The sequence below is a fragment of the Colobus angolensis genome, unplaced genomic scaffold, assembly GCF_000951035.1.
Source record: "Colobus angolensis palliatus isolate OR3802 unplaced genomic scaffold, Cang.pa_1.0 Scaffold320, whole genome shotgun sequence".
Classification (NCBI taxonomy): Eukaryota; Metazoa; Chordata; class Mammalia; order Primates; family Cercopithecidae; genus Colobus; species Colobus angolensis.
In genome coordinates, this window is record NW_012116489.1 from 2,929,618 (window position 1) to 2,942,668 (window position 13,051).

General features: G+C 36.8%; 1 protein-coding gene across 2 annotated transcripts in view; it reads left to right on the forward strand.

The window, feature by feature from the left end:
• Nucleotides 1-12,128: 12,128 nt before the first annotated feature.
• CFHR2 (complement factor H-related 2) overlaps nt 12,129-13,051 on the forward strand; it is a 15,846-nt gene continuing 14,923 nt past the window's right edge. Inside the window, exon 1 of one of the 2 annotated variants that reach the window (XM_011951607.1) lies at nt 12,129-12,300. In XM_011951607.1, the coding sequence (XP_011806997.1) occupies nt 12,243-12,300 (58 nt within the window). In that variant the 5' untranslated portion in view covers nt 12,129-12,242. The remainder of the gene's footprint in view (nt 12,301-13,051) is intronic. The other variant, XM_011951608.1, reaches the window with a different exon arrangement.

Here is a 13,051-nt window from a genome sequence, read left to right on the forward strand (position 1 = left end):
GAATCATTATGTGCCAAGTCTTTTATCTAGATAGGAAGCACAATTTGAATTTGAAAAATACTACTGCTCAATATCAAGTTAATTATAACTTCTTTGAAGATATAATGCAAACACAAAATTCAGAATACAAAAATATGTAGAGAGTATGTTGTTAACAATAAGGGAAGAAAATAGAGGGGGAAGATTGGCAGGAAAAAAAAAGACATTTTGACTTTATCACTTTGAGGTTTCTTCTATTTTTACAATTATTTTATTTATTTATTTATTTTTAATTTTGTGGGTACACGGTAGGTTTATATATTTATGGGATATATGAGATATTTTGATACAGGCATGCAAAGTGAAATAAGTACATCATGGAGAATACGGTATCTATCTCCTCAAGCATTTATCCTTTGGGTTATAAACAACCCAATTACACTCTTTAAGGTATATTTAAAGTATACTATTAAATTATTGTTGACTATAGTCACCTTATTGTGCTATCAATTAGTAGGTCTCATTCATTCTTCTAATTATTTATTTACACCTATTGAAAATCCCCACCTCCTCCCTGACACCCCCAACCACTGCCTCCCGCCACTAGCCCCCTGCCTCTGGTAACCATTCATCTACTGTCTGTGTCCATGGGTTCAATTGTTCTGATTTTTAGGTCCCACACATGAGTGAGAATATGTGATGTCTGTCTCTCTGTGCCTTTCTGTCACTTAACATAATGATCTCCAGTTCCATCCATGTTGTTATAAATAACTGGATCTCGTTCTTTTTTCTAGTGGAGTACTACTCCATTGTACATATGCACCACATTTTCTTGATGCATTCATCTGTTGATGGACACTTAGGTTGCTTACAGATCTAGGCTACTGTAAACAGTGCAGCAACAAACATAGGGGTGCAGATGTCTCTTCCATATACTGATTTCCTTTCTTTGGAATGTATGACCTGCAGTAGGATTGCTGAATCATATGGCAGCTCATGTTTAGTTTTCTGAGGAACCTCCAAACTGTTCTCCACAGTGGTTACACTAACTTGCATTCCCACCAACAGTGTACAAGTGACCCCTTTTCTCTACATCCTCGCAAGCATTTATTACCGGCTTTTGGATATAAACCTGGTTTTCAGATATAAGACATTTTAACTGGAGTTAGATGATATCATATTGTAGTTTTGATTTGTATTTTTCTGATAATCAATGATGTTGAGCACCTTTTCATATGTGTGTTTGCCATTTATATGTCTTCCTTTGAGAAATGTCTATTCAAATCTTTTGTATATTTTTAATTGGATTATTTTATTTGAGCCCCTTACATATTGCAGTTATTAATCCCCTGCCAGATGGGTCCTTCACACATATTTTCTCCCATTCTGTGGGTTGTCGCTTCTCTTCATTGATTGTTTCTTTTACTGTGCAGAAGAAGATTTTTTACTTTATGTAATCCTATTTGTTCACTTTTGTTTAGGTTTCCTGTGCTTATGGGATATTGCCCCCAAAATTTTTTTAACAAACCTATGTCCTGGAGAGTCTCTGTAATGTTTTCTTGTAGTAGTTTCATAGTTTGAGGTCTTAGATTTAAGTCTGTAATGCATTTTGATTTTTTTTTATATGGTGAGACATAGGGGTCTACTTACATTCTTCTGCATATGTTCATCCAGTTTTCCCAGCACCATTTATTGAAAGACTGTCTTTTCCCCAGTGTATGTTCTTAGTACTTTTGTCAGAAATGAGTTCACTGTAGGTGTGTAGATTTATTTCTGTGTTCTCTATTCTGTTCCATTGGTCTATGTGTCTGTTTTTATGCCATTACTATGCTGTTTTGATTACTATAGTTGTGTAGTATAATTTGAAGTCAGGTAATATTATTCCTCCAGTTTTGTTCTGATTGCCTAGGATGGCTTTGGCTATTCTGGGTCTTTTGTGATTCCACATAAATTTTAGAATTGTTTTTTCCTATGTCTGTGAAGAATGTTGTTGGTATTTTGACAGTGATTGCACTGAATCTGTAGATTGCTTTAGGTAGTATGGAGATTTTAACAGTGTTGACTCTTCCAATCCATAAACATAAAATATCTTTCCATTTTTTGGTATCCTTTTCAATTTCTTTCATCAGTGTTTTATAGTTTTCATTATAGAGCTCTTTAACTTCTTTAGTTAATTCCTAGGTATTTAACTTTATGAGTGGCTACTGTAAATGGAACTACTTTCTTGATTTCTTTTTCACATTGTTCACTGTTGACATATAGAAATGCTACTGATTTTTATATGTTGGTTTCATATCCAGCAAATTTACCAAATTTATCAGTTGTAATAGTTTTCTGGTTGAGTCTTTAGGTTTTTCCAAATATAAGATCATATCGTCTGCAAACAAGGATAACTTGGTTTCTTCCTTCCCATTGTGAATGCCCTTTTTATCCTTCTCTTGTCTGATTGCTGTAGCTAGGACTTCCTCTATTATATTGAATGACTATGGTAACAGTGGGTATCCTTGTTGTGCTCCAGTCCTTTGAGGAAAGGATTTCAGTTTGTCTCCATTCAGTGTGATACTAACTGTGTATCTGTTGAATATACCTTTTGTTACTTTGAGGTGTGTTCCTTCTATCCTCAGTATTTGAGGGTTTTCAGCATGAAGGATATTGAATTTTATCAAATGTTTTTTCAGCATCAGTTGAAATGATTGTATGGTTTTTATCCTTCATTCTGTTAACATGATGGGTCACATTGATTGATTTATGTATATTACACCATCCTTGCATCCCAGGGATAAAGGCCACTTGGTCATGATGAATGATCTTTCTAATGTATCACTGAATTCAGTTTGCTAGTATTTTGTTGAGGATTTTTTCATCTATATTTATTAGAGATTTTAACCTGTAATTTTCTTTCTCTTTTTTTCTGGATGTTCTTTGTCTGATTTTGGAATCAGGTAATACTAACCCCCTATATTCCCCCAGCATCTGCCATACCTCAGTACCATATCAGAAAGAAGGAGCCTAGAGTATTATTCTGTTTCTCTGGGATGTTCTCTCACATACATGCATTCCCCTATCATTGGTCACACTTTTTGCCATTTTCTGTTTACTATCTATCTTCTCCAAGCTTAGTATCTCTGGATGGAACTCCATAGGTGAGCTATAGTACCCACCCATAGAGTGCAGCAATAGCCCCTTGCATCAATATTCTTTCCAGAACTTCCCTCTCTGAACATTCCCAATAAGAAAAAGCATAGTTACAAATATAAATATGGCAGGAGTATCTTTACCACTAGTCAAGGGGCAGCATCGAGGCAGTCTTAGTTTAGTGAGAGAAACAATCGTTCCTCAGCCCATTGTCCCTTTAGTAATGTACACTTAAATTCAGAGGACTTGAAGTAATGTTTTCAGCTGCAATGACTTCTTGTGGTAAAATTTACAGCTGTAATTCTAAATTGGTAAAAATGCATCTGGCAAAACAGAAACAGTTACTGGGTTGGAAAGATGTATGATCTGACCATTCATAGCATTTGCCATAATCCATGAGTCTGTACTAAGCATTGCCTTTGGGATAACCACTCAATTCTTTCAGAACTTCCAGACATATTGCCTTCAATGTTATTTACCATGAATCTTGCTTTATAATCTAGATTTTATTTTCTACAAGGTGAGTGTTTGACTCAAATTAGGACGTGTTGTCAGAAAAACGGGCAGATTGCTTTGCACAAGAAGAAAAGGAATCACAGAGTTTGGACCATTTCAAAAAAGGAGCTAGAAGTTCCTTTGTGGATTATATCATTGGTCAAAAATGCTGGCTGCAAACAGCTTATGAATGTAATGTACACCAAGAGCAACCACCAGTGGAGGGCTGCTACATGTGTCATTTCCATATTATTAGTTTTTCTAAACTGTTCCATGCTAATTGGAATGTTTGTCTGATATTACCTATGAAATAATAGGCATTTTGAGTTTTAGATTTTTTAACCACAATGGTGAGGGCTATCTTCATCAAAGCACAGTAACAAACAAGGAATTGTCTTTTAATCTGCCTTTAAAAAATTCACAAATAATAACCATATATATTTATTGGGTGCATAGTAATGTGTGTGCATATATATATAATGTATAGTAGTCAGTTAGGGTAATTAGCATCTTCATTATCTCAAACATTGTTCATTTCTTTCTGTTGGGAACATTGAATATTCTCCTTCCAGCTATTTGGTAGTATATAGTATATTCTTGGCAAGTGAAAAAAAAATTACATCTAAGTGTTAACCCCAAGTATCTTGAAATGCCAACTCCTAACAGTCATAGCCGGGGACTTCATGTTAGCCTTCTTGCAACTATGTATATCCACATAATTAATCAAAATCATTTGTGTTTTTGTGAGAATTAGCATCTGCAATGGTGAGTTTTATGTGTCAGCTTAGCTAGGCTATCAATCCAAGTTATTTAATCAAATATTAATCTAAGTGTTGCTGTGAAGAAGGTATTTTATAGATGGAGTTAATAACATCTACAATAAGTTGCCTTTAAGTAAAGATTACCCTTGATAATGTGGGTGAGTCACATTCAATCAACTGAAGCAGTAAGAGTCAAAACTTAGGCTTCCCAAAGAAGAAAGTCTGCCACAAGACTATAACATCAACCCTTGCCTGAGTTTCTACTCTATTAGCCTGCCCTATGAATTTTGGACTTGCTTACACCCACAAATCAAGTAAACTAGTTGCGTAAAACAAATCTCTCTCTATCTAATCTATCTATACACACCTCACACTATACATTCTGTTTCTCTGGAAAACACTAATACATCATCTTACCACTTAATATTTTTAAGCAATTCAAATCTCTCACTTTCTTCCCAAGATTTGGTATTATTTAATATTCACTAGAGAGGCTAGTTTGACCAATTATAAAATTCCCATTTAACAAGAACACCTAAGACCAGGTGAAGAGAATCCTTTTCCAAAGTCTGACTGTAAGCCGGTAATTGAATTCACTACCAAATTACAAACCATTTATTTCAAAGAATCTGTGGAAAGATTAACCTGGCAGGCACCAATACTTTTCTGTTTTGCAAAGCAGACCACATATTTAATGTTATTTCTCTACTATTCATGGTTATCTGGTCTTTAAAACCTGGTGCTTGGAAGGCACGATCTGTTGATGAAGGGTCAGAGCGAAGGAGTGCCATGACTTAACCTGTATCTTCCTAAGTCTCCATCAGAACCTTTGTTGCACATGAAGCCAATTATGTTTGGTTCAGATATTTATCTCAATATTGCTGGGTTTGATTGTTCATTTGCATTACTTTCCACCATGAGATGTTTTAATATCACCAAACTTGTTAGCAGCAACCAAGAAAATGCATTTCTACTAATTTCTCCATTATTTTGTATCTTATTCTAAATATATATATATATGTGTGTGTATATATATATATATATATATGTATTTTACAAATTCTAGAGTCAGAGTCATATAATCCAAACTACACTCCTATGATTCATTCCAGATAATCTTCCTCTGAGGATTTTCCCTTCAAAGAGTGCATCAATAACACCCTGGTAATAAAAGTGTGTCAGACCCTTCATCCTATCCTTAAATTTCATGGTGCCTTTACCATATCATGAAGAAGGAGAGAAGCTCAGCGTCCTCTTCTGATACTACTCTGCCACTCCTACACTGCTAACTGCAGTGATCTTGCTTTCAGAACTAACAATTCACATTTTTACCTATCACTATGTTAACTGTTGAAAATTATTTAACACAATAATGTCAACAGCACAGTGAAAATTGTGACTCTTATGTGTGGTGTCTGATTATCCTTATCTTCACCTTAAATTCGTGTGTTTAAGGGAGATGATTTGATGAGTGTCTGTGATTTCTGAAGTTCTTCCATCTCCTTTATTAGTTGATGAGCTGCCTCAGCTGCATCTTATGAAATCCAGTTATTTATTGTACTTATTTTAGATTAACAACCTAAAAAATGTGATTTAAGCACCTGAACTCAGATTCTTATTTACCTTCAGTCTGGTGTATACCTAAAGATTCTCTTGCAAGAATTTTAACAATGGTCAAATCATCAGTCTTCTGTGAAATTAGAGAAAACATCACAGACTTGTTTTTAAAACTTTTCTTATAGAAACATGCAGAGAACTGTCAAAAACATGGGTGAGAGCTACCTATGTAGAGAAATAAAACATTACTATTTCATTAGAACTACAATTTAACTTTGAAAATAAATTTAAATATGATTTCTAAAATAGTTAAGACTTGGTTACATTTGATGCCATCAACAAAGATGAACTAGGTAGTAATCATAGTGAAGTACGTTCTTAAATACAATCATTTTTATGATACATACATACCTCAGAGTGGAGGTAAATTAAAATATTAGTATGTAATATATCATAGTCACTATGTTTTGTAGATTAAAGATATCCACAAATAATTTGAAAATCCTCTGATTAAGTGACCTATTTCCCCATCATCTTGAACTTGTGCTAGCCCATGACTCTTTTGACCAATAGGATATGGTGTAAGTATCACTATGCCAGTTATGGAAATAAGCTTTAAAAAAAAATAGCAGCTTCTGCCTTGGTGTCTTGTAGCTTCTAACCAGCATGAGAGAATTCTGGCTACCCTGTAGAGAGGCCCTGAGAGTGACAGGAGTCACCTGAACCTCAAATCTCACTTGTTGCTGGCAAAGCACCACACATGTGACTGAGGACATATTGAACCCTCCACCCCAGAATATTAACCAGATGAATAACAATGAATGTCCCCATTAATAAACAGAAAACAAAAGAATTATCCATCTGAACCCCACCAAAATTCTATGCCCCATGGAATTGTGTCATGTCATTAAATGGCATATTAGAAAAGAAGAAACACCTCAAAACACTAACCTAAGTTCCAACTTAAGAAGGTAGGAAATCATGAATATTAATGCAGAAATCAATGAAGCAAGTACAATATAGAAAAAAACTGTTTCCTTAATCTTCTCAAAGAATTAATAAAACAAACCAATGTTAGTTCTTTGAGAAGAATAAATGATATATTTCTAGCAAGAACGATGAAGGAAAAAAGAGAGAAGAAACAAATTACCTGTCATTTGGCATGGTATATGGCATTGATTAAATTGGTTCCAATAACTGAAGGGTATAAAACTATTTTAATTTTTGAAATGTCCAAAGTGTCAGGGTTTTGTCTGAAAAACACACCAAAAAAAAAAAGAGAATACCCAAGAGTTCCATTATTAAATGGAAATTTTATATGAAGGAAAATTCTACAAGAAGGTACAGCAATGGCCTTGGTCATATTCATGAGTAAATACCTCCTCTTCTTCTGGGACACTCTAGAGACTGCTAAGGCTCTGTCTTAGACTATTGAAGGAAGAGTTTAAAACGATTCTCCATTAGAACACCTGCTTCCAGAGGCTAGATGATGATCTTGTCTTTCTGATGGCAGTTCATAAATGAATGGTTACTACTCTACCTGGAAAGTTGTGGCAGATCCTCATGAGAAAATATAAGACTAAAGGAGTTCAATGGGTAAACTTTAATGTGTTTTCTCAGCTATTATGGAAGACACTGAGGATATTAAAAAGCCGCATCACAAGGGTTGATACCAATTCACGGTCAGTGATTAGTTAATGGGAAAATAGTTGATTCAAGTACTTCTTGCCTGATATACTACCTTTATGGGAATTAAAAGGACTGATCAAACTGGGACAAGTTGATGCCCACCAAAATAAAAACTCTACCAGGATTGGAAAGTGACTGGAGTCAACAAATAGGTATTTTGGTTCATTAACTAGAAGTAACTACTTATATACATGAAAGGAATGGTCACAGAAGGACCCAAACCAACAGAAGCACCAGAAAAGGTACAAATTGTTTAGCATAAAGGTCCAGTTTCTTAACAAGATAGGTAAGATTTAAAAATTCATTAGGACATATCCACTGGGGTGATGGCCCAGCATACAGCTAGTAAATAGATCATATTTGATGTTTGTTCTTAACACCAGGAAGATTTAAGCAAGCTTTGAAGGCCACTGAAAAGTATTTGAGACTTGAATTTTTTCACGGAAGTTAAATCTAACGTGTGAAAATTAAATAATCTGAATTGTTTTTGCCCACCAAGTTACATTCTTCTGATCAAGGAAACTATTTTACAGTAATGTTATATAACAATGGGCAAATAAACACCACATCGAATATATATATCATACCCTTTATCTTCTGCAGAGTAGTGGAAATATTTGAAATCATTAATTGAAATACCTGCTAAAAAAAAAAACTGGGGCAGGTAGGTCAGTAATAAAGGCTAGTTTACTTGTTTTCAAGTTGTGCATTAAAATTAAACATGAGATAATGGTGGGTTTTGTTTTTAGTTCTGTTTATGTGAATAATAACATTATTGATTCATGTTTGTTGAGCCAACCTTGCACCACAGGAATAAAGCCTACTTGATTGTGGTGTATTAGCATTTTGATATGCTGCTAGATTCAGTTTGATAGTATTTTGTTGACTATTTTTGCATCTATGTTCATCAAGGATATTGACCAGAAATTTCCTTTTTCAACTGTGTCTCTGCCAGGTTTTGGCATTCGGATAATGCTGGCCTCATAGAATGATTTGGGAAGGAGTCCCTCCTCCTCAATTTTTTGCAATAGTTTCAGTAAGAATGATACCAGCTCTTCCTTTCATATCTGGTATAATTTGGCTGTGAATCTGTCTGGTCCTGGGCTTTTGCTAGTTGGTAAGCTTTTAATTACTGATTCAATTTTGGAACTCACTTTTGCTTGGCTTGGAGATTGAATCTAAATGTCCATCAATGGTAGATTGGATTTTTAAAATGTGGTACACATTTACCGTGGAATACTGTGCAGCCATAAAATGTAGTGAGATAATGTCCTTTGCAGGAACATAGATGGAGCTGGAGGCCATTATCTAAGCAAACTAACACAGGAACAGAAAACCAGATATCATACATTCTCACTTATAAGTGAAAGCTAAGCACTGAGTACATATGGATACAAAGAAGAGAACAGCAGATACTTGAGGGTGGAGGATGGTAGTTTCTTCCACTTGATTGCATCAGCTATTGAAGCTTGTGCATGCATCATGAATTTCTCATGCCATGGTTTTTATCTCCATCAGGTCACTTAAGGTCTTCTCTACACTGTTTATTCTAGTTAGCCATTCATCTAATCTTTTTTCAAGATTTTTAGCTTCCTTGCTGAAAGGAGGATGGGTTTGAACATCCTCCTTTAGCTCGGAGAAGTTTATTATCGACGTTCTGAAGCCTACTTCTGTCAATTGGTCAAAGTTGTTTTCTGTCCAGCTTTGACCCACTGCTGGTGAGGAGCTGCGATCCTTTGGAGGAGAAGAGGTGCTCTGGTTTTTCAAATTTTCAACTTTTCTGCTCTGGTTTCTCACCACCTCTGTGGTTTTATCTACCTTTGGTCTTTGATGTTGGTAACCTACAGATGTGGTTCTGGTATGGATGTCCTTTTTGTTGATGTTGGTGCTATTTATTTCTGTTTGTTAGTTTTCCTTCTAACAGTCAGGTCCTTCAGCTGCAGGTCTGTTGGAGTTTGCTTGAGGTCCACTCCCGACCCTGTTTGCCTGGGTATCACCAGCAGAGGCTGCAGAACAGCAAATATTGCAGAACAGTAAATATTGCTGCCTGATCCTTCCTCTGGAAGCTTTGTCCCAGAGGGACACTCGCCTGTATGAGGTGTAAGTCATCCCCTACTGGGAGGGTGTCTCCCACTTAGGTTACATGGGGGTCAGGAACCCACTTGAGGAGGCAGTCTGTCTGCTCTCAGACCTCAAACGCCATGCTGGGAGAACCACTGCTCTCTTCAGACCTGTCAGACAGGGACGTTCAAGTCTGCAGAAGTTTCTTCTGCCTTTTGTTCAGCTATGTTCTGCCCCCAGAGATGGATTCTACAGAGGCAGCAGGCCTAGCTGTGGTGCAGTGGGCTCCGCCCACTGTTCAAGTTCTGTCCAAGAGCTGTCCAAAGTTCAAGCTTCCAGGCCACTTTGTTTACCTACTCAAGCCTCAGCAATAGCGGATGCCCCTCCCCCTACCAGGCTGTTGCCTTGCAGGTCAATCTCAGACTGCTGCACTAACAGTGAGCAAGGCTCTGTGGGCATGGGACCCGCCCAGCCAGGTGCAGGAGAGTATCTCCTGGTCTGCCGTTTGCTAAGACCATTGGAAAAGCACAGTATTTGGGGAGGAGCATCCCATTTTTCCCAGGTCCAGTCTTCCATGGCTTCCCTTCACTAGGAAAGGGAAGTCCCCTGACCCCTCATGCTTCCGGGGTGAGGCAATGCCCTGCCCTGCTTCTGTTTGCTCTCCGTGTGCTGCACCCACTGTCCAACCAGTCCCAGTGAGATGAACCAGGTACCTACCTTTAAAATGCAGAAATCACCCATCTTCTGCACTGATCACGCTGGGAGCTGCAGACCAGAGCTGTTCTTATTCAGCTATCTTGGAACAGTGACCACATTTGTTTTTCTTGTAGAAACACTCTGCTGCTCCAATTCAGGGATGGTGATGGCAGATAATTTATTTGCAAATGATTGAGGTTTTCTAAGACTTAGATTACTGATAGAAAGAAAGGAATGGGCAGGAGAATGTGTCCAAGGGATTGACTTACATTGATGAACCATTGAATCTAATTTGGGTATGGTGGGAAGAGAGAAAGTGAAGGGAAAAGAATAGTGAAAAAGTGTCAGGGTCATTGAATGGTTGGAACAAATTTAGTACAGTAAGTGAGCTAAAAAGATTGTTGAAATAGTCTAGAGTGTGACACTTAATATTTAGATAATTTAGGTAGTTTAATTGGAAAGGACAAAGTTTAGATAGACTAGAATCAATAGTGGAGACTACTAGTAGCTCACAGGGACTTCTCTGGTTTCTTGATTGAACATAGCTGTGTGCATTCCTGTTGACTTCTGAACCACCATCAGTAAGTTTCATCTTAGTGGGAGTCCTTAGGCTGTCCCTTTCTCCAAATTTTGCCATTAAATTTCTGGCTGACTGGCCACTTTGTTGCTTGCTCCAGCTAATATCCTGTACATGTACCAGTCTTCTGTACTTGCTTTCCACTGTAACCTCTTTGTATTCAATAGGATCCTTGGGCAGGGATTTTTCCATGCTGTAAAGTAACTCCCCTTCAGTGGGGCAGCAGAGATTCCAGTCCACATAGACTGCTTGCCTATCCAGGGTTCAACTTCTGAGCCACAGAACTGGACTGCAAGACAAAGGTGGATAAAGGCAGTCACTCTTCTTACTGAGATTTATGTAGACTTTCTAGAATAAATATTTCCCAACAGTATGCTCTTTGGCCAATTTCTAGAGATTATTTTTATAATTTTATCCAGTTTTATTGCTGCCTTTTTGGTGGTGAGTGAATATACCAAGGCCCACAAATACCCATTCTCAAAGTACCATCTGAACAAAATGATTTTGAAGTAAAATTTATTTGTTCAAAAATTTCGGGAACCTTTACATACCAAAAATTATTCTTGATTTGACTTTTTATAGTCTACAAAATATGAAAATTATTAAGAAGTTATCTTTTTTTTTTTTTTGACAGAGTCTCACTGTATTGCCCAGGCTGGAGGGCAGTGGCGTGATCTCAGTTCACTGCAAACTCCACCTCCCAGGTTCATGCCATTCTCCTGCCTCAGCCTCCCAAGTAGCTGGGACTACAGGCCCCCGCCACCATGCCTGGCTCATTTTTTTGTATTTCTAGTAGAGACGGGGTTTTACCATGTTAGCCAGGATAGTCTGAAGTTACCTCATTCTTAATACCAGTTTTAAGTGGAATTTACAACTAGAACAGTGATGCTGGACTGATCACCTGTACTTGCTTGACTATTGATGTAGCTGAACTCTTGGCTAGAAAAAAGAAGGGGCTTCCTCTTTCCTCTTCAATGGCCCATTTCTGAATATTCCAAACTCAGAGACTCAGGGACCACAGGAAGGATATTGAACAGCTTTTATTTTGCTCAAGTAAATATTACACGATAAATTCAGAGTATTATTATGAAAACACTGATTAGACACTATTTGCTTATTTTGCACAACCTTCCATGAACTTTGATGTTTACCACAAAGGACGTTACTAAACTAGCTTCCAGTTAGTACACTGAAATTCAAAGTCATGCTCATAACTGTTAATGAAAGAGGATTCAAAGCAACACCACCACCACTGAAGTATTTTTAGTTATATAAAATTGGAACTACCAGGCATGTGGCTCATGATCAGTGTAATTCTAATCTCAGAGATATCCTCTGTTGGGGGAAAAGGTAAGTTGAAAACAGACCTGAATATTTAGTTCCTTTTTCAGATACATTTATCTGTTTTTGTGTGTATGCTTACATATTTTTAAATGAATAAATAGCTGAAAATATCTTAAATGATTTATAATGTTAATCTATTTTATGGAAATACTTTCTAACATGCAATTAGCAGGAAAATAGAATAAAATTAGTTCTCTCCATCCTCTAAGTTACAAAGGTAAATGGCCGCCAAATAGAGAATGTAAAGAGGAATTAAATGAGGGAAAATCTGCTATAATCACAGTGGCAAGGTGAAGTATTAGTGTAACTCTGCATAAACTCTGCAATGCCACTAACTAGAAAAATCATTCTCAAAAAGATTTGGCCACCTTCAAAATGCTTTTAGGATTTTATTTTCCTAAATTTGATCATTTAAATTTTAAAGGTCTTTAAAGTGGAGGAATTCCCCTTCAATCTAATTATTATTCAACAGAGGGAAATATATTTCACTGAAACAATAGAAAATATCACTTATATATAAACCAGTGAACTGTCAAGAAATTGCTCCTTCTGAGCTCTTAAATATCGAGAATGAAGTAATGTATCACCTCTTTAGTGATATTACAAACTGCTTCTTACGATATTTTATAAATAGTCCCATTTTATTTCATGTTGAAATTAAGACCACCGGCCGGGCGCGGTGGCTCAAGCCTGTAATCCCAGCACTTTGGGAGGCCGAGACGGGCGGATCACGAGGTCAGGAGATCGAGACCATCCT